Raw genomic sequence first — 27,660 nt, forward strand, 5'->3', positions numbered from 1 at the left:
TCGTCTTTGCTTGGCCGCTATGACCCTGGCCCTCTTTTTTCCATGTTTGGTGTCCGGGCGTCTATATCCCCCTCCTCTTGCTTATGCTGTTCTTTTGGAGATATTACCCCTGCACATCTGCCGCTATCCCTTGTTTGGTTCTGCTCTTTATACATAGGTACACGGTACACGGTACACTACACGCTACACTCTATGCTCGCGCTGACTTGTATGGGTTGCGTTGATTGGTTGGTTTGGTTCGATTTGATGGATGGATGGGATCGCGGTTTCGATTGGATTTAGCTTAATGATAGTTACCTGGTTAAAGTAGTAGTATTTACCTTCAATGCCATGAATACCATGTCGTTTTCTTGCCTATAAATGCTTGCCTGTTCCGCTCTCTTGTTTTGTGTAGATGGTGATGGTTTGACTTATTACGACTGTGATGATATATCCTGGACATAGCTGTCATGTCTCATAGTTAACCACTAGAGTAAGAAATGATTCAATACATCTGATAACGTTTTCCATCAAGTTATTGGTTTATATATAATATAGAATGCTGTAATGGTACGGCACAGTGAGAGCTGCACCTACCTGGAGTTTATTCTCTCCAACAAGAATCGCACCGTCCCAAGCGGGTATATATCGTCTATCCATCTATAACTATAACTACATCCAGACCCGGAGATCCCGTACATCCGGTCCCAATATATGACAAGCACTTCGCTCATTCAGACGCCTCATCCGTCGTCGACCCATTCCCACTCCCACTGCCACCCTCCCCCTCACTCGCACCACTCCCCGCCCCAGCCCCAGCAGCAATCTTCGTCCTCGAAAGCGCCGTCCCCGTCGCAGAAAGCGCATCCAGAAAATCACCTAGCAGCCGATCCAATTCCGCTGTTGTGGCGGCTTCCCCCGCGCCTTCCATGAGGACTTGGAGGCGGGGTGGGACAAGGTCGGGGAACTTGATGGGCGACATTCCTGAGATGGATGAGGGGAGGTGTAGGGTTGTGGGGTTGTAGCGGGCTGTGTGGAGGGGTTCGTAGGGTGGTCCATGCCCGGAGTCGGAATCTGTGATGGAGCTTGCGGGCGTGATTCCGATTCCGGGGCCTGGGCCGCTGGGGAAGGGGCGCATGCGCATGTTCATGGGCATCGCCATGTTCATGTGCATGTGCATGTGCATGTCTTTGTGGGGGATTGCGGTGGGGAAGGGCTCGGAGTAGGACATTTGCATTGGCATCGGCATTTGAGGGTAAGGATGTGGTTGGGGTTGTGGAGGAGGGCCAGTGGCGGCGACGTTGTTCTGCCAGTCAGAGATGGGGGTTGTTTCTTCCTCGTCGGGACCGGGCCCTTCGAGTACGGAGGAGCGTGAGTAGCGATTGTAGCCGACGGACGTGAGGAGTTCGGGGTAGTCGTGGTCCATAAATTGTTGTTGCCGCTGCTTGGTTTGTGCGCTGCCGTCTGGGGGCGTAGGGGGTCGGTCGAAGCGGAAGGGGTCATAATCATTGTCGGAGCTTGTGGAGACGTTTGACTGCACGGAGGCAGAGGTTGACGGGCGCGAGATATCTACGTCTCTTTCGCTGTCGCCTGGTTCACCGATGTTGTTATTGCTAGGCTTCGAATCGCCGGCTCTGAGTGTGTCATTGCGGGTAGGGCCATCGTCTTCCTCTGCAGAAGAGCTGTTCTTCGGACTAACGTGGTCGTCATCCGCGGAAGATGTCATAACAGGGAACGTCCATTCCATCGTCGCCCGCTTATCGGACGGATCGAACGCAAGTGGCTCGTTTAATGAGTCCCGAACGATACGTTCAGGTTCGGATTCGGATTCGGCCTCCGCTCCCGAGTCAACCTCTGGAATTGAGTCTGGTGCTGGTTCTTCTGTCGGAGCCGTCATGAACGATGGGAACTTCCAGTCCATGGTCGGTGGACGGGGACCGGTGCGAGGTTGAAAGGTTTCTTGTATGTCGAGACTACTGCCCACTTCGCTGCTCGAAGAACGTGACCGGCCTTCATTGAAGCTGCGGTTCCGCCCGCTGGATCTATTAGCACGGATGGTGTCTGCGTCTGCGAGCTGGAATGGCTGCGCCGTCGTAGCACCAGCGGCATAGTGGGAGGAATCGAACGAGGGAATGTCAATGTCGATGAACGTCGATGTGACGGATGAACGGTCTGTGTCGGTGCGAAGAGGCAGATCAGACACGGGAGCTTTTTCCTCAATTGGCACAAAATCGTTCTTTGTTTCGTATTTATAGCTCGGCTTTTCTTCGTCAAAAAGGCCCTCCATCGCCGCAGCACCTCGGCGCACTCGCTCGTCGAAATTTGCCTTGTCCTGCTCTGTCATCTCGGTATCGGTTGGCTCATCGCTCGGCTCTTGCTGGGACTGGCCGGACGTGTCCTTGACTTCTTGTTCGAGCTCGGCCAATGAAGCCGCCAACTGGTCAAGGTCAATAACGGAGAACCTTCTCTCAAAATCATCCGTGGTACTGAAGTTCCAGTCCTCGTCGATGTCGGACTCGTCTTCTGGCATCTCCGCCGCTGCGGCTCCGCCTGGATGGAACAGAGAGATACGCTGACCGCCGCGCTGAGACCATTGATAGTAAATGCGCACCAGCTCGCCCAAGGATGACGTCGGGTACTCTTCCTCTGAGTTCGCGATATAAGGATGCATCAAGATGTCTGCCATTGAAGGCCGAGTGATCGGATCGGAGTTCAAAGCAAATGCTACTAGATCCCTCATACCTTCGGGATATTTATCGTTATCGGCTAGTTGAGGTGTTTTCCTGTTTAACTGTCTGCCAATCTGCATCCTCTCCCGCAGGTTTGCGTTTGGTGGATTTCCAGTGGCGAGTTCAAACAGCGTACATCCGTATGCCCAAACGTCAATCTAGGGTTGTCAGCGACAGTCTATGGCCAGAGTTATGTACGAACCTCGCTACTATACTGATGCGCCTGGTTACCAGAAAACATTTCTGGCGGCATCCAGTGAGGAGTACCGATCCAGGTCGACCGCTTATCCTGTTGTGATTGGAGTATACCGGCAACACCAAAATCACATATTTGCAAATTTCCCTCCTCGTGGATAAGGACGTTGGCGGCTGGTATGGTTAGCGAAGTGTTTTCATTAGCTTATATTGCTAGCTTACCTTTAATATCTCGGTGAATGATGCCAGCATCATGTATAGCACGTAGGCCGGCAGCCAACTCACGGGCCACCGGAATAGCAAACTTCTCTTCGAGCCGGTCACCAGTCGCACGCATCTAATCTGTTAGCGGCGAATGGTACCCTAAAAGGCAATATTAGGTGACCTACCAGAGTCCTAACACTGCCACCAGGGCAGTACTCGCAAACCAACCAGAGTTGCGAATGAATAGATACAGCCTCGATAATCGCATTGATATTCTTCGCCCCTGAATCCTTAACCTGCTTCATCACCTTCGTTTCATGAATAAAGTCCTTTATCGACTCATCTTTGAAGTCGCGCACAGACTTGTAATCCAACGAGTCGATGTCCAAAACTTTAATAGCAACAACTTCCCGAGACGGCAGCTGATGGCCTTTATACACACGGCCGTAAGCACCCTTTCCAATTAGCTCCTCAAACTCGTAAGCGGGAGGTTCCGTCTTTGCTCTGCGGCACATCTCGCGGACGGCGGCGCCTTGCTCGCGCGCTAGCCTGATGGCCTCTGCTTTGTGCTTCGTGATGGCCGCCATCGCGGACGTGGGGTCCAGGAAGCGGGAGGCGCGGGGGGGCTCCATGATGTCGAGCTGTCAAAGTATACCGTAAACTGAGACAAGTCTTGAAAGCTTTGCAAAGGATATAGATAACCCTAGAGACGCAAGAAAGTGATAGCGTCGAGCTAAGTGCTGATGTTTCAGAGTGACACCGACTGCACAGAGCCAGCAAAAGGAGAGCCCAGCCGCGACCGCAAGCCCCTTCCTAAAGTGCAGAGAAAAATGCTGAGCTCAATTCAATTGAGTCTTGATCGAAATTCGAGATAGTGAGGTGAAACACGAGGTCGCTATCCATATAGAGCAAAAGGATTGAGTTGCGAAATGCTAAAGCCTCCAAGCCAAACCGTGAGGCTGGGAAGCTTGGAACTCAATGCCACGATTCTTCCTTGCCGTAGAACCAACTGAGGGCATAAAGTCTCAACGAAGTCCAGCCGTCGAGACCACGTTTAATGGAGTTTCAAAGCGAACCAACCACCTAACGGCCAGCGATAGTCGCGCCCCAATTCAACCTCGAAATTTTGATGTCGTCCAGCCCGCACCAGGCAGTTGATCATGGCATTATCCTTTTTATGAACTGCTGCAATGCGAGAATATGCTGCACTTTCCCGACCGTCGAAACAATAAAGACAAAGGATAGAAGAGGCGTGGACGCTGTAGGTTGGGTTCGCGAAGGTCTGGGCATGCCAAGAATCCCTGCACCACGCTAGTTTAGCGTCCGCGAGAAGATTGGATCAACCAAGAGATCTCGCCGCTCGGTCTTACTCTGTACAACGTTGGCAGCATCTCTGCAGATTGTAGACGCTCTGGTCGGATCAATGCCCCGGCCTCTCCAAGTTTCAGCTCACATGATGTGACTCACTCCCGCAAATATAGATCTAAGAGAGCGAGGTCCTGCTATCCCTTCTGTAACAATCGAGTTCCTAGCCGAAGACATGGAGCAGGAAATGAGCCCCAACTACTACGAAATCCTAGGCATTCCCCCGACCGCAAGCGCAGGAATCGTCAAAAGGGCCTACAGGGTCATCGCGCTCGCCAAACACCCAGACAAGAACCCGTCTCCAGACGCAACAGCTGAGTTTCAGCTCGTGGGCATAGCCTACGAAACGCTCTGCGACGCAGACAAACGGCAGCACTATGACACGCATATTTACCCCAAAGTACTCATGAGCAGATCCAGATCTCAATCCAGCACTGATACAGCAGGACAAGACGCGAACAAGAAAGGAAGCCAAAGCCAAAGCCAAAGCAAACGGGATACCAACCCTCAAACCCCGGAGGAAAAACTAATGGAGCGAATGGAGCGTAAGCTCGCGAGGAAAATACTTAACGAAGCCTATGCCCTGAATGACAGATTGAAGACGGCAAAAGCTCACATTGCTAGCCTGCAGCAGCAACTAGGTCGGATTTTGGAGCAGAGAGCCGCTAATGGGCCATCGGCTGATTTGGGCTGGAGGCAAAATACCGTTGAGCATCAGATTGCGAAGGCGCAGGAGGAAGTCATGTATTGTGAGTCTGGGATTAGACTCCGCCTTCGGGCAGCTCAGATGTCCAGAAAGTGGTAGCATAGCAGCTCCGAAGGGAACAGGAATCTATTTTGGGGTTAGATGTACTGGGTTTGTTATGTCTTGGAGTTACTGGATGGCATGCCAAGTTTTGGAGGCGTTTGCTATGGAAAGCTACTCCATTTTACAGCTAAGTTAGTTAATTACATTGCTGTTTGAACCAAAAAGAAAATCATCTAAATTCATTAATTACTGGTTTGCCATCTATATTTTACCCGAAAACATGTAGGTAGTGGTCGTCACAGCCGTATATACAATCTATAGCTTGAACTCAACCCGGAGCGCATCACCAAAGCGCCTGATAGCTTCAGTGATGTTCTCTTCACTGGCGGAGGCGAATGTAGCACGGAAGAACAGCTTATCCTCGCTCAAGCCGGCAGCCTTGAACCAGCTTCCACGCGACACAAGGACGCCGTTGTTGATAGCGGCATGGAAGAGGGTCTCTTCAATCGAGTCGCGCGTCTTGCCAGAGGTGAGTTCGGGGTGTTTGTTCCAGTCGATTTGAATCCAGTGCTGCGGCAGATGTTAGTACTATTTAGTGAACATTGGGTTGGACCGAACTTACGAACATGCCCGCTGCAGGGGCAATCCAGCTAGCAATTTCCTGAGGGAGGTGCTTCTCGCAAGCCTGGACCATTATGTCTCGGCGACTGGTGTACTGCATGCGCAGGTTGATGAGCCACTCGAAGTAGCCGGGATGTCCCCAGTGCTCGTCCAGGAGCTTGAAGAGCATCAACTGAGAGATACCGCTCGGGTGTTGGGCAGAGACTTCGGTGTTTCGGAGGAAACGTTCAATGACCTGCTCAGATCCTACAACCCAACCGGTGCGCGAACCAGGGGCGAGCACCTTGGAGAATGATTCGATGCGAAGAACACGACCATCAGTATCAATGCTCAGGTATGACGGAATAAGCGACTTGATGAACTCTTCGTGGTTGGCAGGAGGCGGCACCGGCTCGGTATCGGCACCGGTATACGGCTGCATTTGCAGGAAGTAGTATGGCTCATCCTCGATGATGTAAACGTCGTGCTTCTGGGCAACCTTGTAAATCTCCTTGCGTCGTTCCACAGACTGGGTTGCGCCTGTAGGATTCTGGCCGGTGGGAATGGTGTAGAGAACGAAGGGCTTCCGAGCACCGCGGGCCTCCTCGTCCCAGTTGCTCAGGACATGGTCCAGGTCCCCAGGCAGCAGACCTTGTTCGTCCATCTTGACTGGGGCAACGTTGACTCCCTGGGGAAGGGCGGTTTCCTGGGCGCTAGAAAAGGTGTATTCTTCCATCAAAAGGTAATCGCCCCTTTCGCAGAACAATCGGAGGGCCGTGTCCCAGGCGTAGGTGCTTCCGGCGGTCAGAGCACATTGCCAGTCGGAGTAGGGCGGGTTATGGATGAGCTGCGCACATTAGCATTTTTTTCAGCACATCACGAACACCCTCTCCCAACGCACCTCGGTATGTTCCGTCACGAATCTGAGCAATTGAGGAGATCCGGTCGACTGCCCATAGTTCAGAGAGACCTCAAGGTCATACAAGCTCTTGCCCTCACGGATATCATGTTTCCCTGCCACCAACGAAGTACCAGACTGCCGTGTAGCTTCGGGAGAGAACCCAGGCGGAGTGGGGACTTTGAAAGAGAGTTCCTCGAAAGGGAAGTATTCGGGGGATGGCAGTCCGCCGCCCAAGGAAATGAGGCCTACGACAATAGATCGTTAGCCCTAACTGGAGGCGACAAAGCTTAACGACCTCTTACCCGGATTCTTCAGGAACTTGGCGGCTCCCTTCAATGTAGAAGTCTTGCGCGACTTTGCCTCAAGGGTGAAGAAATCTAAGACATATACCATTAGCGGCGGGACGAAAGATAACAATGCGCTGGAGACATACGGTCCAATCTCTTCGACTTTGGTTTGGTATAGCAAGCCTATCATTCCCAAATCAGCGTCCATCGACATTCGCAAAGCACGCCACTACGGTACGGAACCCACCGGACTCTTGAACATATCACTGCTGGTAGCAGGCGCAACCCCAGCAGGCATAGGGGCGCTCTTCGCCCTCAAAGCAGCAATACCATCAACAGTCAATGGCTTGGGAGCACCATTGCCGTTGATTTCCACATCCAAAGCCGCCGGCGGGGACATCTTCAGGTCGTTTGCGCAAGTTTATCGATCGGTTTCAATGCGGGTGTCGAAAGACGTAGTGTGGTGGTGCTAGATGTAGGCCGCGATAGCTTCACCCAGCGAACAAGATCAAGTGTCCGTGTATATCGTAGATGTAGATATGTCCGTTGCAATCGCGCAGAGGCAAGGTGAGTCACGATCTTTTATCTTTTTCGGTCTTGGGTGGATCGGTCCCGACGGGAATGTTTGGAGGCACGCCGCGGTTTGACCGCCATCTTTAAATCGGACACTGCGGAGCGCAAGCAAACTGATCCTGAAAGAAGCAAGTTTTCGTTATCTAATTGGAGTCAGCAGCTCGAGCTTTGGTTCGTCGCCCTTGAGGGGAAAATGTGATCATGGAAGGGCGTGATCTGTGGAGAACCAGAACGGATAAGCTTGTGCTCCGTATTCGGCGTATGCGTAACATGCGCCGCTCAGATAAGGATAGCATCGGAGCGTTGTGGCCATGGCCGGCCACCGGGCCAATTTTCTGTGTCAATAACGATCACTTGACTTGAACAACAACATTGCTCAACATACTTGCCCTGCATTATTGGTTGGTATGATACTGCTGGATTCAAACCATTGTTATCCAAATCATGGTCCTGTCATCTCTAAATGAGTCTTCTAGAAACCAGCAAGCAGGACATGGCCAAAACTCACTGGGAGGATTTGAAAGCGCCATGGCGTCGCCACGTCAACTGCTGCCTTCACAAACAGACTAGTACATCTTTATAACAAAGAATTCGGGGAACTGGCCGTCCCAGCGCTATGGAAGGATTATAGTGTGATCCTCCAGTGTTTTATTCAACCTGGTCGCTATAACTACCAATGCCCCCCTTGCGTGTTATGACTGTTGTTATGTCGTGCCTCGTGCTTGGACCTTGTTGGTTTACTGTGTTGTCGCCGTCGGAGTCAATTGACAATTCTGAGGGGTTTTCCTAAACCAAAGGTGAGGTAGACTACAAGGAAACTTCAGATGCCGCAACCTGAATAAGATCTGTCGCGACTGCTCAATTCACGTCGATATTAGGTACCTGATTATCCGTGGCCATCAAATCCGGCAGTGACCACAATTGGAAAAAAAAACAACAACATACTCTTTCGCTTTACTCACTAACATCATCTCGCCGACTATCTGCCCCTCGACAGCAAAAGATGACACCGTCAACACATCTTTCTGACATCCCTTCGACCATGCGCGCTTGGGTACGCCAACGACGTGGCCCTGCAAACAGCGCACTTGAGCTGGTCAATGATTTGCCGACACCCACTGTGCCAATAGGCTCGTCATCCGACGTGCTGATCCGCGTCTCCCACGTCTCGCTGCAAGTCAACTCTGAGGCGCTTATAAAGTTGCTGCCCAGGCTGCCTCTTACTAGCCCGGGGGTCCCGGAGATCGAGCTATCTGGGGAGGTAGTGGCGGCTGGAGAGGGCGCGCCGGCGGAAGTGCGCGATCCTGGCACGCATGTCGTCGCCTTTCAGAACATCCCGGCTTGGGTGGTTATGGGCCGCGGCGTACTAGCCGAGTACGTGCGACTACCCGGCAACCAGGTTGCGCGTATTCAGTCCACAGTTGATATGGCGTCGGCATCTGGCATCCACGGTTGTGGTAGCACCGCACTCAGGATGATTCGTACGGCGGGCGTGCGTCACCGCCACACAGTACTCGTGAATGGTGCCAGCGGGTCGGTCGGATCAATGCTCGTCCAGTTGTGCAAGCTGCGCGGGGCCAAGGTGGTAGGCGTAGCCAGCGGCGGCAACGAGGACATGGTTCGTGGATTAGGCGTAGATGAGGTACGTAGAGAGCGTTGTGGCCACGGATTTCAGGTCTTGACGGAGACTAACGGTATCCAGTTTATTGACTACCGAAAGCATGACCCGCTGCAAGACTACCTAGCCAAGCAGTACGGCAGCAAGCAGTTTGACTTTATCCTCGACTGCGTGGGCACGCAGGCTCTATATGCCAACTCCCCAGCCTACCTTAAGCCCGACGGCGCTGTAATTAACGTCGGCGTGCTCGAGGGCCTCGGTGCTGCAACACGCAACTACCTAGTCAACACCTGGCTACCCACTTGGCTGGGTGGTGTGCCGCGCCGCTATATCATGTTCAGCACGCCGCCCAATCGTGACGACACCATCTACATAGCGGACCTGGTCGAGAAGGGCGTCGTGCGCGTTTCCGTCGACACAGTATTTGGCATGGAGGATGCCCTGGACGCGTACAAGCGCATCGCTACTAAACGCGCGCGCGGCAAGGTCGTGGTCAAAGTGCGCAGCGATTAGCTGTGACCCCAGGGTTTTGTTTATCGGCTTCCTGTTCAATCATCTGTCATTCCCTCATTTTGGAGAAGATGCTCGATTCCACGGTACTGCTTTCAATCTCTCGAAAATAGCCAAATAAGATTTTGATTGGCCAAAGACAATTTTTTGCATTTCCGCTGTAACCTCGTCATTTTCCCAGATGGCTTGCTTATCAGTCACGTGGATGCCCCGCATTTGCTTGCGTGCAGGTGGAGGGAACGTGCCGGTACGTCATCTGCTGCGGCTGAGAGCCTCGAGCAGCAAGGTTGATCACGGCAGCGATGCGACTCCTACGATCAGGGCAGAGGAGTTGGCAGTCGTCATTCTAAAAACTGTGCCTCCTATACTTACGGTTACATTCGCCCAAAACGTGTACGATGTAGCGATTTTCAGTCCCTTGTTCTTCTACAGAGAGGCTTTCCATACTTCTGTCGTGTTCTAGTGCCTTCTTGTAGAGAGATGCAGGCAGGATGCGATAATATTGCAGGCTGCCATTTTCGTAGGATACTACGTGGATGACCACAGCCACGTTTTGTCAATTTCTGTGAATATGGTGTTTCACCTTATCTAAGGAGGGAAATTGCCTATTGAGTCACCCCTCCCCGGCAAAGACGCCCTATATAAACCCGGTCTCCCCACCTTCGGCTGAAGGACCCCTTTCAACAATCTACGATCCACCACTTCTATCACCGCTCTGAAAGCACATCTCGCATCTCCTGCTACTCCGTTCACTACCCATACCGCAAGTCAAACAACCAAGATGCCTCTCTACAACGTTCGTCTCACTACACTCTGTTTGGCTGCTCACTTGGGTACTAACACACCCCTTTTCCAGGTCACTCTGAAGAAGGACTCTCCCATCGAGGAGCTCCACAAGTAAGACTTCCCACAACTTTGCCAACGAAGACAGTCGCTAACCACGCTTCCCACTATAGGGCCAAGGAAGCCGCTCGCGAGAAGGGAGGAACCATCAAGCACGAATACACCCTCATCAAGGGCTTCACGTAAGCCAAACCCATGGTCATCTTACCTTCGAAACAAAGCCTGGCTAACACAGTTTCTAACAGCGTTGAATACCCCGACGATCTCGTTCAAGTCTTCGAGTCAAGCGAGCACATTCACGTCGAGCAGGATGGGGAGGTCAAGACTCAGTGATGGGGTTTTTTTGCGGTCCATTGGCTCTGAGCTGATGAAGCGAGAAATACTTCCGTCTGTGATGTTTCAAGCCGTTATTGAAGCGATGTACGAGTTACGAATCTGATTTTTATGCTTATGACAAGAATACATGGCATTCAACGAGCATTAGTGTTTCCATGCAGTACTGAAGCGTTTCTAGTCTTTTGAGTCTTCGATATCTTGCGACTAGATAGATAGGCGATATTCTGGAACATCGAGACGGTGACATAGCGGGGATCTGTTACAAGTAGTGTTACCATTGCCCCTCATCTCTTGCTGTACAACGCTGCTTGCACTAGATCCCCGCTATCTCGCCGTCTCGATAGTCGATACCTATCTTATCGAAGACGCACTAGCCTTGATGAGCATAGGTGCCAGGCTTATTTTCTTACCAGTTGCTAGAGCCTGGAAATGGAGCCAAGGCATGCAGATATAGTCTTCAGGTTGATGGAGGAACGATGACAGTGCACGTGTTGAACACAAAGTATGTGTAGAATGGTTCGACTGGACCACGTTATCAAGGCTCAAGCGGATGATAACTCCGCACCGAGCTGGCACGTGAGAGCATCTCACCGCGGACGACAACCCGATTTCACGAGAGCTTATCCTGCTCTCAACCCAACTTTCAGCATGGCTTGTGCTTGCTATGGCCGCAACACTCCCTCGTCAGACTCTGTCTGTAGGTTGTGGCCTTCGCAACAGCGCCCTCCACTGTCGTAATCGAATAGCGGCAGTACGCCTATTTGCAACCTCCAGCCATTCCAGACTCACCACGGGAACCCAGAATCTCACTCCCCGAGCAAACGACGAGGTCGCTCAGCTTGCTGCTAGTCGAAGGCGGCCTCTTACTTTAGCTGACCTACTCAAGTGAGGAAGTCCAATTGAATTGATGGAAACGCGAGCTGATGACTAGCTGCTACTAGACACGGCCGTCCGCCATTGTCAAAAGATGCCCTCCTCGCCTCCGCCAACTTCACCCTCTCCCTCCTTCCTGCTCGACTAGCCTCTCGTATCGAAGCGCTCCGGAACCTTCCATTCATTGTAGTCGCAAATCCACACGTCTCCAAAATCTACGGCAACTATGTACACTCACTGTCCACTCTCCTCCCCTGGCAAAAGCGGCAGGTCACGACGCTGGAGGAAGAGAACCAATTCGCTGAAGTGCTAGCAGACCTCGTCCACACACATTCAAACACAATCCCTATTCTCGCGCGTGGATTTCTCGAGTGCCGACGATACATCGATTCCGCGGAGGTAACACGGTTCCTGGATACACATTTGCGTGCACGGATTGGCACGCGGCTAATAGCTGAGCAGCATCTGGCTCTGCATTTCGCGTCGCGGCCTGTGGGAGAGGGTCTAGATGAGCTCCGTGAAGAATCACGGAAGAATACAGAACCGTCGAACTATATCGGAGTGATAGATACCGCTTTGCAACCGGCGCGGATCGTACGGTCGTGCGAGGAGTTTGTGGGAGAGATCTGCGAGTTGAAGTATGGGGTGCGTCCGCGGTTGGAGATTGGCGGGCAGCCGGATGCTACTTTTGCGCATGTCCCTGTACATGTAGAGTATATCCTCACGGAGCTACTAAAGAATGCTTTTAGAGCTACCATCGAGAGTGGGAACGAGCGGGAGCCGATTGAGGTTACTATCGCCGCTGCACCTGATGTCCCTGGCAACCACATGCAATCCCACGAACCGGTTCCCAATGGCAGGCCGTCAGAGGCCGTAAGTACAGGCGCCCAGTTTGACTCCGACAGCGATGTCGGATTCTACCTCGACACTGTTGTCGGCACGGCAGACGCAAACGAGTCAATCAAATTCTCGACCCCATCCTCACAGAGTATAACTCTCCGAATCCGAGACCGCGGTGGCGGTATCTCGCCGGACGTCCTTCCTCAGATCTGGTCATACAGCTTCACGACATTTTCTGATCTAGATATGGGCGAAGGTGGTGGGATCGATGCCCTGAACACGATAAGCTCGAATAGTGGAACGCTCAGCAGCATTGCAGGCCTCGGATATGGTCTTCCGTTGAGTCGCGCTTATGCGGAGTACTTTGGAGGTAGCATTGCCGTGCAGAGTTTGTGGGGGTGGGGAACGGATGTGTATTTGACGTTGAATGGGGTTGGGAAGATTGCCTGACGGTAATCTAGCTACGCTCATGTATGCTTCAGCTTCTATAGAATCGTACCGACTACATAGAACGTCCGATCTGCCGGGAATATATCCTCGGGACTACCACTTGAGTGTGGGGATGTACCCCGCAGCGGAATTGGTGCGAACCCTCAAGCTTTCGTCTAGACGTCTGACGCGCAATACATATGCAAGTTGGGTCTGAGCTGTTGCTCGGCTCCCGGGCTCGGAGATGTTGCCGATGATTGCGCTGATGGAACCTTTATTAAGCATGTTTCCCTCATCCAAGAGACTTTATACTTCTCAAGACTATTCACCTTCTTCTCTCCATACTACGCTGGCGTTGACTCCAACACTATCACCATGTAAGTAACAATCTAACAATATCCAGACTGGATAGACGGAAGATGCTGACAATATATCAGGGTCTACACAGCTTCATTTGCCTTTTTCGAGGCACTATGGGAGGTACGCTTCGCCAATCCCACCAAACTCGCCGATATTAACACTCGAACTAAAGGCCGGCGTCTCCCACTGTTTTGTGAATCTGGGCTCCGATCATCCCTCTATCCTAGAAGCAATGGTAAAAGGCCAGAAAGAGAAACCGGATGAATTCCCCAAGATCATCACATGTCCCAACGAGGTACGCTAACAACACCAATACCACCAACTACTCAACCTGACATACTAAACTTAATACACAGATGGTCGCCCTCTCCATGGCTGACGGGTACGCCCGGCTCACCGGCAAGCCGCAATGTGTAATCGTGCATGTTGATGTGGGCACACAAGGCCTCGGCGCCGCAATCCACAACGCCTCGTGTGGGCGCGCACCGGTCCTAATCTTTGCCGGCTTATCGCCCTTCACAATTGAAGGCGAGATGCGCGGGTCCCGGACAGAGTACATCCACTGGATCCAAGACGTGCCAGACCAGAAGCAGATCGTGTCGCAGTACTGCCGGTACAGCGCGGATATCCGCTCCGGTAAGAACATCAAGCAGATGGTGCATCGGGCGCTGAGGTTTGCGACATCTGACCCACAAGGCCCGGTGTATCTTGTTGGCGCGAGAGAAGTTATGGAGGAGGAGATTGAGCCGTATGCTGTTAGCCCGCATGGGTGGAGGGGCGTTAAGCCGTCTGCCCTCCCGAGTGAGGGGGTCGAGCTTATCGCAAAGGAACTGGCGGAGGCGAAGGAGCCGTTGGTGATTGTTGGATACTCCGGGCGTGATGCGCGTGGTGCGCAGGAGCTCGTCAAGCTGGCGAATACATTCCAGGGAGTAAGGGTGCTGGATACAGGTGGTAGTGATATGTGTTTTCCAGGCAACCATCCGGCGTCCCTGGGGATGCGGTTCGGAATCCACGACGCCATCAAGACAGCGGACTTTATCCTGGTTGCGGACTGCGACGTACCGTGGATCCCGACACAATGCAAACCCTCTGGCTCGGCCAAGATCATCCATGTCGACGTCGACCCGCTCAAGCAGCAGATGCCTGTCTTCTATATCCCCGCAATGGAAACCTACCGCGCCGAATCGGCAACCGCATTTGCGCAGGTAAACGCATATGTCGAGTCCAACGCCGAGCTAAAACAATACACCACCTCCGACGCAAACAAAAGCCTCGGCCAGCGCCGCGAGGAGACATTCCGCAAAGCCCGCCAGGCCATCACCGATCTCGCAGCCACACCATCCGGCGGTCCCGAAGCCCCTCTCAACGCCTCATACCTCCTCTCCCAGATCCGCCAGACCCTCCCAGCAGACACAATCTGGGCCATCGAATCCGTTACCCTAACCCCCATCGTCTCCGACCAAATCGCCGCTACATTCCCAAACAGCTGGATAAACTGCGGCGGCGGCGGCCTCGGCTGGTCTGGCGGCGGGGCGTTGGGAATAAAGCTCGCGTCCGACGCGCAAGCCGGCGGCAGTAACAAGGGCAAATTCGTCTGCCAGATCGTCGGCGACGGGACATACCTCTTCTCCGTGCCTGGATCTGTCTACTGGATCGCAAGACGGTATAATATTCCCGTGCTGACGATCGTACTGAATAACAAGGGGTGGAATGCGCCCCGGCGCAGTATGTTACTTGTGCATCCGAACGGGGATGGATCGAAAGCGAGCAATGAGGAGCTGAATATTAGCTTTGCGCCGACCCCGGATTATGCGGGGGTTGCGAGGGCCGCGAGCGGGGGGCATGTCTGGGCGGGTGTTGCGGCGAGTGTGGGGGAGTTGGGGAGGGTGTTGCCGCAGGCTATGGAGAGTGTCAGGAACGGGGTTGGGGCTGTGCTTGAGGCTCAGTTGGATGGGACGGAGGGAAAGTATGTCAAGAAGTAAATGCATGCATCATTGGGCTTCCATCTCAGCAGGTCTTGCCTTAGGAAGTTAGGATCAATGTCAGAGAATAGACTGTCCGTGCGTAGCCCTAAGTGTTTCTACCTTACGGAGTCCCAAGACATTACGAATACCCGATTGAAGCACTGCGAATTACTATTCGAGCAACCAATTGGCCTTTGCATTTGGTTTCTTTTAGTTTGATTGTATTGTCAGACGTTTTGCTTATCGCAATTTTTAGGGTGCACTTGGTGATGATTATGCGAGTCGGATAGTGTGAAATGGTAGGGAAAGCAGAATGAACGGCTAAATATCGTCCGCTAGTGTCAATATTTGAACTAGCAGCGTATCAGCGGGGTGTCGAGGAATATTTCCTCCGCGCCATCACAGGCCAACAAAGTCCGTTTCATCGTTCTCGCGTGTGGGCATCTTGATCCCATGCATCCCGGTGTATTTCGGGCACTGGGGCTCGGTCCATCCCGCCAATGCTTCAGTCTCCGTGATCTTGTAGACCTCCACGCCCAGAGGACGGGTGGTGGCCCCCATATCATCCTTGTCGTCCCAGCCCCAGTTCGAAAGGTCGCCTGTTAGAACAGCCGTTAGTAAGTGTTCGCGTACCGAAACAGACAATGTGCGGTTGACATACCTCCAGGGCACGCGGAGAGGGCACAGAGGACATCAACCTCCGCGAAGAACTCAAAGTACTCGCCAGGCTTCGCCGGCGATGTCTCCATGAAGTACCTCCCCTCTTCATCCAGCCCCGTCACCTGGAAGACATTGAGGACATCATGCACGTCCAGCTCGGTCAGACCATACGGCGTCACCGCACGAGTAAGGTTCGAGTGACAATGGAAGTCGAACGATTCCCCACCCATCAAGAGGTTGACGTACGGGTCACACCTCGTGCCCATCAAATCGTGGACACGTCCTCCCCACTGCGAAGTACCAAAGCCCTTGCCCTCCTTTCGCTTCCCGTCAACATCCAATACCTCATGTAGCTGCCCGCCTGCGAGCGAATCTCCGGTGATCGTCACGAGGGGGCGCAGGTATGGGAGATTCGACCAGAGACGGTCACCAACAGAAACGTGGGACGCGTGAATCTGACGGGTACGTGCTGCCCATAATCGCTCCCTAGGGTTGTTGGCGTTCCAGATGTTGAGATCGCCGACTTGGGGCCCGTTTGGAGTTGTTAAGCGGCAGATGTGTCCCGCTGGCACCACCCAAGCCTGGCCGGAAACTGGGCGGATAGTGAAGGACTTCTGAAGCTCCCGCTTGGCGGGGTCAGAGGCAGTCTCAGAAATAGTTCTGTAGACCTGTGTTGTGCCATGGACGGGCGAGTCCTTAGGAGCGTCGTATGCGGGGGGAGGTCGGCGCGGGGTGGTCATCTTGTGGTCGCGACTCGCGATGTTGTGCGGGCTCCTGGTGAAGGTCAGAATAAAAGAACGGTGTCAATTGCGCAGACACACAGGACCGATTTGCGACTTTAGTAACAAGATTCGGAGACTCCCGACAACATTTGGAGACCCCATTTTGCCTTGCCCCGCCTCGATTGACTCCGATGTCGTCGACCCAAACGTGCTTGGAGCTGGATAAGGGCAAACCGGGCCGGGTCCGATAAGGCGGGCTAACTCCGTAATGCTACTAGTGTAGTTTAGCGTCTTATCTTATCGATAAGCATTCCGCCCTTACCTAATTAGAGATTCTGAAAAATTATTCGGCGCCAACAATCTCCGCTCCGAAAAGTGCTTGACGGAGGGAGGAAGAGAGCAGCACAGCTTTCTCGCGGGTCGCTAAAGTACAGGAAGATTCCGGCTTCCTGTCAGGTTGTTGGCCTTCATTCTCCATCATGGAGCAACAATCTAACAGGGCCCACCGGGTTACAAAAGAGAAGAAGAAATACGATGGTCAGTATAGCAGCAACTCTGTCGCAAACTGCCGTGGCACGCTGTTCTCTTGAAGTAATAGTTGCTTACATTCAGTTTGGAATTATAGGACCCAACCCGAAAGCTTTTGCCTTTTCGAACGCCGGCAAGGCAAACAAAGCGGGCGCGAGATCTCACGATGTACAGTCGATACCTTGACTTTCGATTTTTCGTTTCCGGACCTGCGAGCTGATGTTTGTGTCCCATATAGATCAAAGAGAAGAGACTGCACGTTCCTCTGGTCGATCGCTTGCCTGAAGAAGCTCCCCCGCTCGTTGTCGCTGTTGTTGGACCTTCTGGTGTAAGTGTCTAGAGATTTGTAAACTGGAGTGCGCAACTAACATATCCTCTCCGCACAGGTTGGAAAAACGACACTCATCAAGTCCTTGATCCGCCGATACACCAAGCAGACGCTCAGCACGCCCAATGGACCTTTGACGGTGGTGACGTCCAAGAAGCGACGTCTTACTATCCTAGAATGTCCTTCCGACTCGCTGGCCGCTATGATCGATGTGGCTAAGATCGCCGATATTGTGCTCCTGATGATTGACGGTAACTACGGATTCGAGATGGAGACTATGGAGTTTTTGAATGTTCTGTCTACCAGCGGTATGCCCGGAAATGTTTTCGGTATCCTTACACACTTGGATCTGTTTAAGAAGCAGAGCACGCTGCGAGCCGCCAAGAAACGTCTTAAGAATCGCTTCTGGAGTGAGCTGTACAACGGTGCAAAGCTCTTTTACCTCTCCGGTGTTATCAACGGCCGCTATCCCGATCGAGAGGTGCACAATTTGTCCCGCTTTCTGTCGGTCATGAAGAACCCTCGGCCTCTTGTGTGGCGTAACTCCCATCCTTATGCTCTTGCGGACCGCTTTCTCGATATCACGCCACCGACAGAGATCGAAAAGGACCCGAAATGCGACCGGACGATTGCCCTGTACGGTTACCTACGAGGAACGAACTTCCCTGCGCAAGGCGCACGCGTTCACGTACCTGGGGTTGGCGATTTGACGGTTTCCGGAATCGAGGCTCTGCCTGACCCCTGTCCAACCCCGTTTATGGATCAGCAGATACAAAAAGCCACCGGGAAATCGAACAAGCGCAGGCTGGGTGAAAAGCAAAAGCTGCTCTTTGCTCCGATGTCTGACGTTGGTGGTGTCTTGGTCGACAAAGATGCCGTCTACATTGACGTAAAGACCTCCAATTTCAACAACGAGGACGATGAGGACCGCGATCCGGACCGTGGCTTAGGTGAACAACTCGTTATTGGCTTGCAAGGCGAGCGGAAACTTCTCGGTGAGGCAGATGCCGGTCTCCGCCTGTTCAGCGGTGGAGAGGCCATCACGAAGACCGAAGACGAAGACAGCGGCACCGGAAGGAAACACAGAAGAGAAGTACGATTTGCCGGAGATGGCAACCAAAATGTTGAAGAAGAAGATGAAGGCTTCGAAAGCGCGGACGATGAGGAGGAAGAGGAGGAGGATGACATGGAAGAGGGCAGTGATGAAGACGAGGAGGAAGTGGACGTTTCCGCTCCTGCAGACTTCGCAGAGAGCTTCAGGGAGAGACAAAACGGACCGTCGTCCCGTCAGGAATCCGATATCGCATTCGCTGACAGTGACTCGGATCTGGGCTCTATCTCGTCCGTGGAGGATCAAGTCCTCGAGAGCGCCGATGAGGAAGAGGAATCAGACGAGGAGGATGATGGGACCGTCCGATGGAAGGATAACATGCTCGAAAACGCCAAGTCACTCCATTCAAAGCGTCCCAAATTCCGCATCACGGACCTTTCGCGTACCATGTACGATGAGTCAATGACCCCGGCCGAGGTTATCCGCCGATGGCGCGGTGAGGAGGACGAAGATGAGGAGCCTGAAGGCGATGAAGATGAGGAAACGTTCTTCAAGAAGACCAATGTTGAGGAGGAAGAGCAAGCCGAGTACCGCGCTGTTCCCGAATACGACTACGAGGAGTTGGAAAAGAAATGGCGTGACGAAGAGATGATTGAGGCTCTGCGAAAACGTTTTGCTAGTGCTAAAATGGGCGATGGCGACGACGAGGACGACGAGGACGACGAGGATGTTGATGATGCCTTTGACGAGGATGACGAGGGAGACGGTGCGTTTGAAGATCTGGAGACTGGAGAGGTCTTCAATGGGATCCAAGACGAAGACGAGGATGAAGGCGAAGATGATGGCGAAGATGAAGAAAACGATGGTCCGGAAGATCTGGAAGCCGAGCGTGCGCGTAACGCTAAGAAGAAGGAAGACTTGAGGCTCCGATTTGAAGAGGAGGATCGCGAGGGATTCGCAAACTCGAAAGACAATTCAAGAGGAGACGGTGCCGATCCTGAAGAGGAATTCGGAGAGGACGAATGGTACGACGCACAAAAGGCGAAGATGCAGAAGCAGACCGACATCAACCGCGCCGAATTCGAGTCTCTGGACCCTAACTCTAGGGCTAGAGCCGAGGGTTACAGAGCGGGAACATACGCCCGTATCGTACTCGAGAAGGTACCTTGTGAATTTGCGACGAAGTTCAATCCTCGATACCCTGTCATTGTTGGTGGCCTGGCTCCGACTGAGGACCGCTTCGGATATGTCCAGATCCGTATCAAGAGACACCGTTGGCACAAGAAGATTCTGAAGAGCAACGATCCGCTCATTTTCTCTCTCGGTTGGCGCCGCTTCCAGAGTCTGCCCATGTACAGCACCTCAGACAGTCGAACCCGTAACCGCATGCTCAAGTACACCCCCGAGCACATGCACTGCTTCGGTACATTCTACGGGCCACTCGTTGCGCCGAACACCGGTTTCTGCTGTGTTCAATCATTTTCAAACAAGAACCCTGGTTTCAGGATAGCGGCCACTGGAGTGGTCTTGAGCGTGGACGAACACACCGAAATTGTGAAGAAGCTCAAACTCACCGGTGTCGCCTACAAGATCTTCAAGAACACGGCCTTCATCAAGGACATGTTCAACTCATCTCTCGAAATCGCCAAGTTCGAGGGAGCGGCGATCCGAACCGTGTCTGGAATCCGAGGTCAGATCAAGCGAGCTCTAAGCAAACCAGATGGATGTTTCCGTGCCACTTTTGAAGACAAGATTCTCATGAGTGACATTGTCTTCCTGCGCGCATGGTACCCCATCAAGCCTCACCGCTTCTACAACCCAGTCACCAACCTCCTGGATCAGGAAGAGGGCGAGTCGGGCGATGCTGGCTGGAAGGGTATGCGACTAACGGGAGAGGTCCGACGTGAAAAGGGTATCCCAACGCCCCTGAACAAGGACTCTGCATACCACAAGATCGAGCGCTCTGAACGCCACTTCAACCCCCTCCGCGTTCCCCGTCAACTAGCTGCGGAACTCCCCTTCAAGTCTCAGATCACCCGCACAAAGGCGCGCAAGGACAGGACCTATCTGCAGAAGCGTGCCGTTGTTCTAGGCGGAGAGGAGAAGAAGGCCCGCGACCTGATGCAGAAGCTCAACACCCTGCGGAACGACAAGCAGGCCAAGCGTGCTGTCAAGCAGGAGGAGCGCAGGAAGGTCTACCGTGCGAAGGTTGCGGAGGGTCTGGAGAAGAAAGCCGAGAGAGAGAAGAGGGAGCGTGATGAGTACTGGCGGAGAGAGGGCAAGAAGCGCAAGAATGATGATGGAGAAGGCGGTGGTGGTAAGAAGCGTAGGTAATAAGCTAGCTTCTTGGTCGCTTGCATATATAAAAGTACATGTGATGACGATGTTGTACCTATAAGTCGCATGACCGATGGCGTTCAGAGATACCTTTCATCAAAACAATCCGAGGTTACTGATATCTTATAAGTTCTGCTTCGCTGGTAATAGGTCGTTGATTGTCCCAATCTCCTCCATACCATCTTTATTGTTGTACCACCAAAGCCCAGGCCGGAATAGACTTAGGTACCTCCCACGTGACCGTGCTGTGGAAACGCGTCACACGTGTTGACAATGGAGTGACTCCTAAAGTACAACCTTCTACTCCAACCTGAGCCGATACAGCATTTCCTGGCCAGGACTTTATTTACCCTGCACAAATAACTACCCATAACCATGTCCTGAGTGTTCTCGCCCGCGCCTCTTCATACCTTGGTTCGCGATCCCCGATTCCCGACCCATGAGCCCGCAACAGCTTCAGGTGGAGACATACAGCATTCAACTCCGGTTGTGCTGGGTACTGTTGCTGTAAGGGCCCGTCTCGCACGTGCAGAATTCCAGTCCAGGGGCATGCTCCTTGCAGCGGATCGACCTGAAGGATATTTACAGAGAGGTGATTGGTGAAGCTGCCTGCTGGGCTTGGTGGCTGACCTGGGTTCCCCCGGTATTCTGAACACGTTCCCGCGCCAACGGCCGCCCTCAGTCCGGGGTATACGGAGCACCCCGTGCACGGTCCATATTTTGCCTGTCGATCTACAACGGCCTTGGACGCGTATCTACGGAGTTACTCGCCCGTTTCGCGCACCGCAGTCAATAATGGACAGATCGTTGCAAGTTGATACTCGGCAGGGCGCGCAGAGCCCGGGACATATATATCGACGCGACGATACTTCGACTACCGATGTGCCGAGCAAGTTGGATTATTATAACGGGCGACCTGCAGGAACACGACCCCTATCTCTAGATGCGGCTTCTAGTATACTTCCGCATTCGAACAGAGTTGCTGTTGACGCTCGAGCATGGCTACACAGGTCACCAGCGGTACCTCTGAAGGGAGGTACGCGATCGCAGGACAATTTACGCGTCAGACACGAGATAGACACATATTCAAAGGACGCAAGTGGCCCAAAGGTGAACGAGCAAAGTGACATACCGAGACAGGACGAATTTCATTACACGAGGCCTTTGATGAATGCCCAGCACATGCCGAGACTCGAGGACACTGGACGTCGCCGCTCCCACAGCACAGGTCTCGGATCGCGCGGCTCCAAAATCGCTGCGGTAGGTCTTTGCACCATTAGGTCACTAGTGGATTGCTGATTTCCCTTTAGCTATCTGTCCAGTTACGCACGCGCTTATCCTATGCCGCTGCTAGGATTGAGAAGAAGCGGCAATCGCAGTCACCATATCAGTCGCCGACAGGCTTGCTGCATAGAAACAGCTCGACACCGATCCTTAGCGTTGAGACATTGTCTCAATCAGGGCAATCGTTGATTGGTGACTTCAGAGACCAACTTGAGGATTCACCAGATGGAACTACTGTATCCGCGCCGGATGCTCCTGCCGCATCCAGTTTCTATCGTCTTGATGCCCCCATACGACAGGCCCTGAACATAACGAGTGATATATACCCACAACCGCAACAAGATCCGCAAAAGTCTGTCGAACGCTCTTCAGAGCGGCAGCCTCCACCGAAGCTAGCTCCACCTCCGGATATAGACTCAGGTCGTGTAAACGGCCAACGACGACGTCCAAACTCGAATATTCCCGGTAACTCCTTGCGATACGCGCCATTTCCCCTGCATAAGCGCAGCCGGTCACAGCAAGAGTTTCTGATAGGCTCAGAAGTCACACGCGTGCCTGAAACACCGCCGCTTCGACCCTCGGGGTACAATAGTGTAGGGCCGTTCAGCGGATTGTCGGAGAACTTGCAAAGTTCCTCAATGGAACAAGATGCTATTGAGACCCTACTTTTCATGTCTAGTCCGGGAACTTCGGGGTACTATTCGAACTCGCAAAACTCCCAGCGCAACCAGGACGTCAAGAATGTTGATGATAGTGCTTCGCAAGGTGTTCGGTGGCACGAATCAGTTGTCGACAATCAATCCAGCAGCAGACAGCCTGCGGTCTCCCACAACAAGGAGACCCGCGCGGGGGATGAGATTGATTTGATCCTCGATCAAATGGACAGTGATAGTGAAGACGATGCTAATTACACTTCAAGTCGTCGGACTAGAGTCGAGGCTCGTCCTAGCACGATTGGTGGGGTGGGAAGTGCGCGACGCGATACATAGCATGGAATGGATTGCATTGTTTACACTGGGGGCTTCTTCCAGGGACCCTAGAGCTTGCGAGCTCGAAGGAACTCTCCATCCTGCCACAATGCGCACGCGTTAGTTGCATGCTCCGTCACTTTGTTGGGACTTTGAACCGTTCGCATTGTCATTTTGGGGTGACACCTGCCACGGACGTACCCCGAGAGCCCGGAATATCCCCACTGAGCCAGCCACATGTATACCGCGATCGGTGCAGAACTATACCCACACATATGCCATAGCTGGAGTAGAAATACCCCAGCTTAGCCCGGCTTCTCCAGAATCTTGCAAGGAATACATCGCCGATTGAACTCGTCCCAGACCTTTTCGAGGACCTGGGTTTGCGCCGTTGACATTAACTGTCGAATACATCCCTCTTTCATCGCAAACCTCGAGCTTTCTTACCGTCTCCTTACGTTCTTAATCTCTAACCCTAGAACAGACCTTGAGAAACCCTCAGACCTTCAAAAATGAGCTCCTCTCAGCCCTCTCCCTCTCCCTTCGAAGTCGGCGCCTTCCTCCCCGGAGGGCACAACACGGACCCCGCGCTCCCGGAAAATAGCCCCACGGTGGGCTACAAGCTAAACCACCTCATGCTCCGCATCCGCGATCCTAAGCGCTCGCTCCACTTCTACATTGACCTGATGGGCATGCGTACCGTGTTCACGATGAACACAGGTCCGTGGACAATCTACTACCTGGGCTACCCGTCCACACCTGAAGACCGCGCCGATCTCCCCGCATGGTCCGCCAAGGTCGGCGGGGATAACAAGACCCTTACATCGACACTAGGCCTGCTGGAACTATACCACATCCATGGCTCGGAGAAGGATACCGCTGAAGGGGGGTATGAGATGTCCACGGGTAACGTGCCGCCTCATTTGGGATTCGGGCATCTCGGGTTCACTGTTCCAGATGTCCCCAGTGCTCTTGAGAGACTGAGGAATGCTGGGGTAAAGGTTATCAAGGACCTTGGTGTAACAACGCGCGAGAGCATACCGCTCAGCAAGTGGGAGGAAGAGCGTGGTGTGGGTGTGGGCGAGATCCATCCGACCTATAAGGCTGTCTTTGACCAGATTGCTTTTGTGGCTGATCCGGTGAGCGCTCCCTTTTTTCTTGTTCATTCCGAGATGTGTTGGACACCGCTAACGGAGTGTTGTTAGGATGGGTATACTGTAGAGCTCGTTCCGCAATCTATGAGTTAGAAAGCCGATGGCATGGGGTTTCTTTTCAGAACCACGCTATCCAATACCCCTTTATTAGAGTAGGCTCATTCCTAGCCTTGTCTTGCGGGGAATGCGTCTTGAACATACATCTCTTAGAGAAGTATATACTAGAACATCAAACATTAATCTGAAGTTGGTCCTCATTTACCTCGTGAAAGTATTTTTTCAGTCGTTTCGATTGCAATTGACCCAGAAACGGGCATGCACAAGAAGTAGTTCGATTCTAGATGATCATATCGAAACAGATATCTAACTCCAACAAAAAGGCGAAGCATGCTCTTCTCATAGCTACTAGGCACAACGAAGCAACACTAAGCGCCCCAGGTATCATCATCCTCCGCAACATCATAATCGACCTCCGCAGCGCCAGCCACCGCCCCATTCGCCTGGTTCCCACCACGCACCTGATCCTGGTCCGAGACCGAATCCATGATTGTGTCTTCGTCAGAGCCGGTTTTGCCATCTAGCCCTGATGTGCTGACGGATTGTTGGCCTGTTGTTGATGGCGGCGGGATAGAGATCGGCGGGTTCGGCACCCACGAGAGCTGGACCTCGCCGACGGAGGGGATATTGCGGGAGCTAAACATGAATTTCTCGGCTTGGTAGCGCTCTTTGAAGGAGACGATGAGGGAGTTTTCTTCGTTGGGGTTGGGTGTTACGGATTCGTAGTCGCCGACGCCCTGGAGGGGTGGGTTAGTTAGGGTTACACCACATGGTTTAGGGTTAAGGTAAGTATGCATGCGTATGGGGAGATGGAGAGATGGGGAGCGTTAGTTTAGGGGTGGAGACTCACAATAAGGTGCTGCCGGAACGCCTCATCCTGCTCAGAGTGTGGCTTGATGCCCGAGACGGCAACCCGCTTGGGCCGATTGTCGAGGCGCAGGACACCGCCGCGACCGCGTGCAGGGAACCCGCCTCGCCCGCGATAAGAGCCGCGATATGACGGGTCGTAGCCGCGGCCACGTGGTGGGTAGCCGCCGCGGCCGTAGCCTCTCCCGCGACCGCGGTAGGATGTGCTAGGGTCGGAAGAGTGGTTGGGGTCTAGACCTAGGCTCTTCGCTTCAGCTTCAAGGGCTGCGAGTTGGGCACGGAGCTGTTTGGTTTGTTCGCTGGCGTTTTCGTCAGAGGGGGACTTCGATGCCTCGCCGGTTGGTGTTGCGCTGCCCGATGAAGCGGCGCCGCCGATTTTCAGCAGAAGTCGCTTTTTCTCCTCTTCCTGCTTCTTGAGCAGTTCCTCGCGCTGTTTCTCTAAGTCCTGCTTGGCTTTTTCTGTTTCTTGGCGCTGTCTGGCTTTCTCTTCGTAGGCCTTTTGCGCTTCTTCCTGCTGTTTCTGGAATTCCTCTGCATCAAATGGTTGGGAATCCAACCCATTGGCGCCTGGTCGCTCCTTCGGTTTATGCCAGTATACTTTGACGAACCGGTTGTCGAAAATCACCTTCGGGCTGGACCACGCTGCCTTGGCAGTGGCATGGTCGGCGTAGGTGATTAGGGCTAGTTTCTTGTATGGCTGGAGCGAAAGATCTGCGATCTCGCCGTACTGAGAGAAGAACTCTCTCACCGAGAATTCATCGAGCTTGTCGTCTGGGATTTGCTCCACAACAATCGTCTTGACGGTCGGATCATCGTTAGGTCCGGCAGCAGAGAAATCCGATCGACGGCTGCGATTGTTGAAGCCACCTCTATCCCCGCCACGCCCACGACCGCGGCCTCTGTCGCTGCCCCGCATTGGGCCGTCGTGGCGACGTCTAAAGTCAGGAACGATGCCTGACGATTTCGGGTCATATTCTACGGTTGTTAGCATACTTATATCTTTCAAGTACAGTGCGGCCGGAAGCGTACCATCATCCTTTGAAGCACCCGGCACCGTATCATGCTGATAGGGACAAGCACCACCCAAGTAGCAGATCCCTTGAGTTTCGTAGAAAGGGCACTTTTCTGTGCTCTTCGGTCCCATCTGATCCGGCTGCTGCCCAGGAGCTCCACCTCCCGGCGGCATAGGCATAGGAGGCATACCTGGCATCTGCGGAAAGCCCATGCTCTGCAATGCCATCATGGCTGCCATAGGATCGTTCTGGTCAAACCCTGGAAACGAAGGAGGCATAACCGGAAATCCCCCGCCGGGCTGAGGGAATTGCCCCGGACCAGACGGAGGGTGGCCATCTCTCCCCATCCAATGTCCACCTCGCCCACGACGAGGGTTCTTGAAGTTCCGGTGGTGGTGAGAGCCCTCATGTGCTTGGTTCTCACCGAAACCATCGTCGAAGGTGCGCTTGCGACTAAAGTTATCACCATGTGGTTGCGGTCCGTACGAGCCGTTCAAAGGCCCCGATGGCGGGATGTGTTGTGTGGGTGGCTGGGTGGGAGCCTGGGGAAGTTGTGCCTGGGACGGTGCGGCGGGCGTCTGCTTGGGCGCGAACGTAGCAAAGAGATCTTCGACAAATCCAGTGGTATCTAATCAATAAAGACCATTTAGCTGTCACATCCTCCACTCCGATGCACGAACTCAAGGGGCAGACATGGACTGGAAGATAAAACTCACGCTCTCGCAAAAAATCCTCCAAATTCTCGACGGAAGCCTTGCGGATCTCTTCATCAGGAGCGTCAGACCTGATAAGAGCTAGAACATAATCCGCGAGCACGTCGGAATCTGCGTCCGATCTAGTCTGCAGAGTTAGCGACCGAAATTTCCCACCAGCCCAGCCTTCTGGATGCGCGCTCGAGCCTTACATGTCTTCCAGCTTTTTTACCACCCATGTCTTGACCTCTGCGGCCTGATCCTCTGTGAGCTGCATGTTGTCACAGTATTTCAAGTACAACACGGAGATGAACGGAATTGTCGCCGGCGCCGACGTAATAGTAACGTGGGTGCAAGCAGTTCGCAAATTAGTGTGTTACAACGCACAATCTGTGTGAACCAAAGGATGGGTAATTGGCGCAAATTCAGTTCATCTCATTCCCAAAAGGATAGTACCAACAAGGGTTGTGCAATAGAAACAACACAAAAGCAATGCAGCAAAAAGTGCTCCTGCGGAACTGACAGAGCTCTGAAGATGCGCGAGACCCGAAGAAGGATGCGGGCGTTCACGTGATGTACCTTCACAGGGTTTCACAGCCTCAAGCTTACACCTTGGGCAAGCACTAGGGCTACCTACCTAGGTAA

The 27,660-nt window shown here is 53.2% G+C and overlaps 11 protein-coding genes across 11 annotated transcripts; 7 read left to right on the plus strand and 4 right to left on the minus strand.

The window, feature by feature from the left end:
• Positions 1 to 709: 709 nt before the first annotated feature.
• On the minus strand, positions 710 to 3,739 carry DSM5745_02055 (putative serine/threonine protein kinase; the record flags this gene model as incomplete). Its single annotated transcript, XM_026744071.1, has 4 exons — positions 710 to 2,866; positions 2,911 to 3,077; positions 3,126 to 3,240; positions 3,293 to 3,739. 4 exons carry the CDS (start codon positions 3,737 to 3,739, stop codon positions 710 to 712), a joined length of 2,886 nt encoding a protein of 961 aa, XP_026607234.1.
• A 908-nt stretch (positions 3,740 to 4,647) lies between these two features.
• DSM5745_02056 (J domain-containing protein) lies at positions 4,648 to 5,277 on the plus strand (the record flags this gene model as incomplete). The annotated part of the gene is made up of 1 exon (XM_026744072.1): positions 4,648 to 5,277. One exon carries the CDS (start codon positions 4,648 to 4,650, stop codon positions 5,275 to 5,277), a length of 630 nt encoding a protein of 209 aa, XP_026607235.1.
• A 258-nt stretch (positions 5,278 to 5,535) lies between these two features.
• On the minus strand, positions 5,536 to 7,408 carry DSM5745_02057 (aminotransferase-like domain-containing protein; the record flags this gene model as incomplete). The annotated part of the gene is made up of 6 exons (XM_026744073.1): positions 5,536 to 5,790; positions 5,843 to 6,667; positions 6,722 to 6,966; positions 7,024 to 7,098; positions 7,155 to 7,191; positions 7,256 to 7,408. The coding sequence occupies 6 exons, from the start codon at positions 7,406 to 7,408 to the stop codon at positions 5,536 to 5,538; spliced, it is 1,590 nt and encodes a 529-aa protein (XP_026607236.1).
• Positions 7,409 to 8,623: 1,215 nt separating this feature from the next.
• DSM5745_02058 (NAD(P)-dependent alcohol dehydrogenase) lies at positions 8,624 to 9,712 on the plus strand (the record flags this gene model as incomplete). The annotated part of the gene is made up of 2 exons (XM_026744074.1): positions 8,624 to 9,223; positions 9,284 to 9,712. The coding sequence occupies 2 exons, from the start codon at positions 8,624 to 8,626 to the stop codon at positions 9,710 to 9,712; spliced, it is 1,029 nt and encodes a 342-aa protein (XP_026607237.1).
• A 778-nt stretch (positions 9,713 to 10,490) lies between these two features.
• On the plus strand, positions 10,491 to 10,885 carry DSM5745_02059 (uncharacterized protein; the record flags this gene model as incomplete). The annotated part of the gene is made up of 3 exons (XM_026744075.1): positions 10,491 to 10,606; positions 10,666 to 10,734; positions 10,798 to 10,885. 3 exons carry the CDS (start codon positions 10,491 to 10,493, stop codon positions 10,883 to 10,885), a joined length of 273 nt encoding a protein of 90 aa, XP_026607238.1.
• Positions 10,886 to 11,401: 516 nt separating this feature from the next.
• Positions 11,402 to 15,372, plus strand: DSM5745_02060 (uncharacterized protein; the record flags this gene model as incomplete). Its single annotated transcript, XM_026744076.1, has 8 exons — positions 11,402 to 11,585; positions 11,635 to 11,773; positions 11,830 to 12,989; positions 13,063 to 13,184; positions 13,238 to 13,407; positions 13,468 to 13,510; positions 13,563 to 13,685; positions 13,747 to 15,372. The coding sequence occupies 8 exons, from the start codon at positions 11,402 to 11,404 to the stop codon at positions 15,370 to 15,372; spliced, it is 3,567 nt and encodes a 1,188-aa protein (XP_026607239.1).
• A 381-nt stretch (positions 15,373 to 15,753) lies between these two features.
• On the minus strand, positions 15,754 to 16,754 carry DSM5745_02061 (urea carboxylase-associated family protein; the record flags this gene model as incomplete). The annotated part of the gene is made up of 2 exons (XM_026744077.1): positions 15,754 to 15,953; positions 16,016 to 16,754. 2 exons carry the CDS (start codon positions 16,752 to 16,754, stop codon positions 15,754 to 15,756), a joined length of 939 nt encoding a protein of 312 aa, XP_026607240.1.
• Positions 16,755 to 17,215: 461 nt separating this feature from the next.
• Positions 17,216 to 20,977, plus strand: DSM5745_02062 (GTPase BMS1; the record flags this gene model as incomplete). Its single annotated transcript, XM_026744078.1, has 4 exons — positions 17,216 to 17,273; positions 17,362 to 17,432; positions 17,503 to 17,592; positions 17,651 to 20,977. The coding sequence occupies 4 exons, from the start codon at positions 17,216 to 17,218 to the stop codon at positions 20,975 to 20,977; spliced, it is 3,546 nt and encodes a 1,181-aa protein (XP_026607241.1).
• A 798-nt stretch (positions 20,978 to 21,775) lies between these two features.
• Positions 21,776 to 23,253, plus strand: DSM5745_02063 (uncharacterized protein; the record flags this gene model as incomplete). The annotated part of the gene is made up of 2 exons (XM_026744079.1): positions 21,776 to 22,240; positions 22,291 to 23,253. The coding sequence occupies 2 exons, from the start codon at positions 21,776 to 21,778 to the stop codon at positions 23,251 to 23,253; spliced, it is 1,428 nt and encodes a 475-aa protein (XP_026607242.1).
• A 491-nt stretch (positions 23,254 to 23,744) lies between these two features.
• DSM5745_02064 (putative lactoylglutathione lyase (Glo1)) lies at positions 23,745 to 24,479 on the plus strand (the record flags this gene model as incomplete). Its single annotated transcript, XM_026744080.1, has 2 exons — positions 23,745 to 24,371; positions 24,438 to 24,479. 2 exons carry the CDS (start codon positions 23,745 to 23,747, stop codon positions 24,477 to 24,479), a joined length of 669 nt encoding a protein of 222 aa, XP_026607243.1.
• A 332-nt stretch (positions 24,480 to 24,811) lies between these two features.
• Positions 24,812 to 27,292, minus strand: DSM5745_02065 (CCCH zinc finger and RRM domain protein; the record flags this gene model as incomplete). Its single annotated transcript, XM_026744081.1, has 5 exons — positions 24,812 to 25,180; positions 25,294 to 26,285; positions 26,340 to 26,951; positions 27,040 to 27,158; positions 27,228 to 27,292. The coding sequence occupies 5 exons, from the start codon at positions 27,290 to 27,292 to the stop codon at positions 24,812 to 24,814; spliced, it is 2,157 nt and encodes a 718-aa protein (XP_026607244.1).
• Between the last annotated feature and the right edge of the window lie 368 nt (positions 27,293 to 27,660).

Source organism: Aspergillus mulundensis, assembly GCF_003369625.1.
Source record: "Aspergillus mulundensis strain DSM 5745 chromosome Unknown scaffold_1, whole genome shotgun sequence".
NCBI lineage: Eukaryota > Fungi > Ascomycota > Eurotiomycetes > Eurotiales > Aspergillaceae > Aspergillus > Aspergillus mulundensis.